Source organism: Bos mutus, chromosome 7 (assembly GCF_027580195.1).
Source record: "Bos mutus isolate GX-2022 chromosome 7, NWIPB_WYAK_1.1, whole genome shotgun sequence".
Classification (NCBI taxonomy): Eukaryota; Metazoa; Chordata; class Mammalia; order Artiodactyla; family Bovidae; genus Bos; species Bos mutus.
Genome location: NC_091623.1, coordinates 48,223,396 through 48,227,283, shown reverse-complemented (window position 1 = coordinate 48,227,283; position 3,888 = coordinate 48,223,396). Strand labels below are relative to the sequence as shown.

General features: G+C 44.4%; 1 protein-coding gene across 1 annotated transcript; it reads left to right on the top strand.

The window, feature by feature from the left end:
* The first annotated feature begins 1,083 nt into the window (after positions 1–1,083).
* LOC138988497 (small COPII coat GTPase SAR1A) lies at positions 1,084–2,240 on the top strand. The gene has a single exon (XM_070373440.1). The coding sequence runs from the start codon at positions 1,169–1,171 to the stop codon at positions 1,763–1,765; it is 597 nt and encodes a 198-aa protein (XP_070229541.1). The 5' UTR covers positions 1,084–1,168; the 3' UTR covers positions 1,766–2,240.
* The last annotated feature ends 1,648 nt before the right edge of the window (positions 2,241–3,888 follow it).

Sequence of the window (3,888 nt, the reverse complement as noted above, 5' to 3'; positions counted from 1 at the left end):
AAGGACAACAAAGGCAGTATTGTTCTGGATCAATTCATGATTTTAAGAAGATGCTTAAAGAATGCTTGCACATATGGAAGATGCTTTAAGAAGATGCTCCAGAACAAAGGGCCCAGACCCATAAAAGCTGCTGTGAGCCATTTGCACTTTCTGTCATTCTGTGCTCTGGTGGCTCAAGGAGTGAGCAGGACTGGGAGAAGTTGCCTCTACCTGCTTAGAGATGTAATCTGGGTTTAATCCTCCCCCTGCATGGCTTTTGCATGGCCCTGGGATTAGTTCATCTGTGCATATGAGAATCAAAGAAGGGATCCATCACTGATCTCTGTGTCCAAGAGGCAGATTTAGGAGGTGGGAGAAGATAAGATCAGAACATTCAAACTGCTCATTCTACCTGCTGATAAAGTCTGGTAGATGACCACCAGGGGCACCCTCATAATGGAGCCACATTGGGTGCATTGACTTGCCAGGGAGGCCTCGTGCCAAGGGAAATCTTGAAGTGTCCTAGGGAGGAGGCGGGGCCTTTTAAAGGGCTTGGTGTTGTGTTAGCAGTTCTGAGAGGGTTTGGGATATTAGGGGCAGCTCTGCGTGCTGTCAGCAATTGGGGTTCCCAACATCTTTGTGGTGTTGGGGCAAGACAGGGACTGGAGGGAAGGAATAATGGTCACTTGAGAATGGATGGCACTGTCTGGGTGTGACTTTCTTTTTCTTTTTCAGATAGTTCATTCAGTTTCAGCTCAGTTCAGTCGCTCAGTCATGTCCGACTCTTTGCGACCCCATGAATCATAGCACGCCAGGCCTCCCTGTCCGTCACCAACTCCTGGAGTTCACTCAAACTCATATCCATCGAGTTGGTGATGCCATCCATCCATCTCATCCTCTGTCATCCCCTTGTCCTCCTGCCCCCAATCCCTCCCAGCATCAGAGTCTTTTCCAATGAGTCAACTCTTCGCATGAGGTGGCCAAAGTCCTGGAGTTTCAGCTTCAGCATCATTCCTTCCAAAGAAATCCCAGGGCTGATCTCCTTCAGAATGGACTGGTTGGATCTCCTTGCAGTCCAAGGGACTCTCAAGAGTTTTCTCCAGGTGCTGCTGGGCTCTGTGCTCTGAGGGAGGGTCCAAGCCGCTTGCTGCCGCCGGAGGAACCCCTTGGGCCGGAGTAAGCATTAATAATGTCTTTCATCTTTGAGTGGATCTACAATGGCTTCAGCAGTGTGCTCCAGTTCCTAGGACTCTACAAGAAATCTGGAAAACTTGTATTCTTGGGTTTGGACAATGCAGGCAAAACCACTCTTCTACACATGCTCAAAGATGACAGACTGGGGCAGCATGTTCCAACGTTACATCCAACATCAGAAGAGCTGACAATTGCTGGAATGACTTTTACAACTTTTGATCTTGGTGGGCATGAGCAAGCACGTCGGGTTTGGAAAAATTACCTCCCAGCAATTAATGGGATTGTCTTTCTGGTGGACTGTGCAGATCATCCTCGACTTATGGAATCCAAAGTTGAGCTTAACGCTTTAATGACAGATGAGACAATATCCAACGTGCCAATCCTTATCTTGGGGAACAAAATTGACAGAACAGATGCAATCAGTGAAGAAAAACTCCGTGAGATATTTGGGCTTTATGGACAGACCACAGGAAAGGGGAATGTAACCCTGAAGGAGCTGAATGCCCGCCCCATGGAAGTGTTCATGTGCAGTGTGCTCAAGAGGCAAGGATACGGCGAGGGCTTCCGCTGGCTCTCCCAGTATATTGACTGATGTTTGGACAGTGGAAATAAAAGAGTTTTACTTCTCTGGACTGATCCTATTCACAGCTTCCTCACGAACTTTTCTAATAGAACAAGGAAAGCTCTCCGACCGTGTCTGGCGTTGAGAAGCCAAGAGTCTCTGTCTGCTCTCTCATTGCCCAGTGGTGACATGTGCTCTTCTCCACACTGTTGGGAGCTAATGCTGCCCCACGTGCTGGTGCAGGTCAGCACCCCGGGACTTGGAGGTGGCAGGATTTGTCGAGTAGAGCTGTGTGCCATCACGGGCCACCTGGAAAGAAAAACACGTCTCACCACTGTGGTTGATTTCAAAAGAAAGTGATTCTATTTTTTAAAGAAAGTGTTGTTAATGTAATTGGTGACCCTCCTCATAATTTTTTTTTTTAAGTTCACAATATACTTGGTCCAGAGTTTTCTTTTCTTTTTTTTTAATCTAGTGAATGGCATTTAAATATTTCATAAAATTATGCACAGATACACGTTGGAGTCCAGAGCTCAGTTAAGTGAACAGCAGGCTGGTGAGAGAGGCTCCCCCGTGTCCCTGACTGCCTTTAGTAGGTGGCACCACCCTGTGCACAGAGCACTAGGGAAGAGCAGAACTCCAGCCTCGCCGCTGAGGCTGGTTTCCACCGTGCCGGGCTCCGGTCATGTCTCCTCCCAACATGGATAGCAGATGGGTCACTGTGGAGGAGTTAGTTCTAGCGTGGGTTATTGTTACTGTCTTTACTCAATAAGTTACCAATTTCAGCCCGTCTTTGCTTTTATGCAGTTTTAAACTTTGATTTCTTTCTGTAGCACCTTCTTCATTTTCAGTTGTAAAAAGTGACTTTCGCCTCATGAAAGATTTGAGTACATCTCCCATGTTGTCACACACTACAGGTGTGTCTCAGTCATTTTTGCAAATTCTAGGGAAACTTTTTTTCTCAATAGGAGAGTCACACAGGACAAAGTTAACAGCTTAAGAACTCTTAATTCTGTGAGTTGAGAACTTCGACATCTGATATTGTAGCATTTGTTTGAATCTAGGAAAGATTTATTTCACTTGCAGAATTTGGTTTCTTTATTGGACTTCATGAACTCTCTTTTTTTGTATTGGTTATCAATTTTTTTTTTTGGTGTTAAAGGTTATCATCTGTAACTTTTCCAGATTTTGGGGGTGGGTGGGAGGTGTTATGAAATTGTCTTTCTCCAGGCCAGAAATAACCTGGGGAAATTCTAATCCAAGAACTGTGTGTTGAGCTGTCCTTTTGAGCCAGCATCACCTGTCAGTTAGCACCTGGTATAAAAGCCTCAGTGTCCCCAGCAGTGGATGAGGGTTGTTTTTATAGCATTCCACTTTCCTAATGTCAGGTGTGAAATCGGATTTTCATGATCTTAACCAATGTTTTACCCTGGTAGTAAAGGATGAAGGGATAAGAGATGGTCTTCATGTGGAAGGATATCTTCTTTAATGAAAAATTAGAGGTATTTTTCTCAGAACTGAAAATTGTGATGTTGAGGCTTATTTGCAGAGGATTGAACTAAATTCAGTGGATTCTTGCTTTTAATGTGAGAGCATGGAAAGTGTGGATTACACATTCCTGGGGTGAGAGTATTTTTCTTTAGTTGGATTTCGCATTGTTAGTCTTCAGTACTGACCTGTTGGGAAAGCATACTTTTTCACAGCTAGGTACCAAATGCAGAGGCTCAACGAAGCATAAAGCTGGGAAGAGCAAGTTTTTCATTTATTAGCAAGCATAGCTGGTTTGGAAAGGGATTAAAGCCTTAAGTGAACAAATCTAGCTAAGGGTGAATGAACTAGGTAGTTAACTTGCATACTTTTGATTTCCTTTGGCTAAAGGTAACCCATACTTCTCTGTCCAGAGATAGGAGAGGTGTGATTGCTTCAGTGTTAGTTTTCTTTTTTTTTTTTTCTTCCTATTTGTCCCTAGTCAACTTTTAGCAAGCTAGAAAACTATGGATTCTACACAGGGCAGCTCTTTGTGAAAGTGGTTTATTTTGGCCACCGGAGAAAGAGTTGGGATTGAAAAATCAAGTGGCGCCTGTCTGTTTCTTGCCCCACAGAAAACACAGTTCCTATAATAAAATAGAGGAAAGAAGCCGCTGTGAGGAGCT

Coding starts and splice junctions, on each gene's coding strand:
- LOC138988497 (XM_070373440.1), top strand. CDS start 1,169: ATGTCTTTCATCTTTGAGTGGATCTACAATGGCTTCAGCAGTGTGCTC.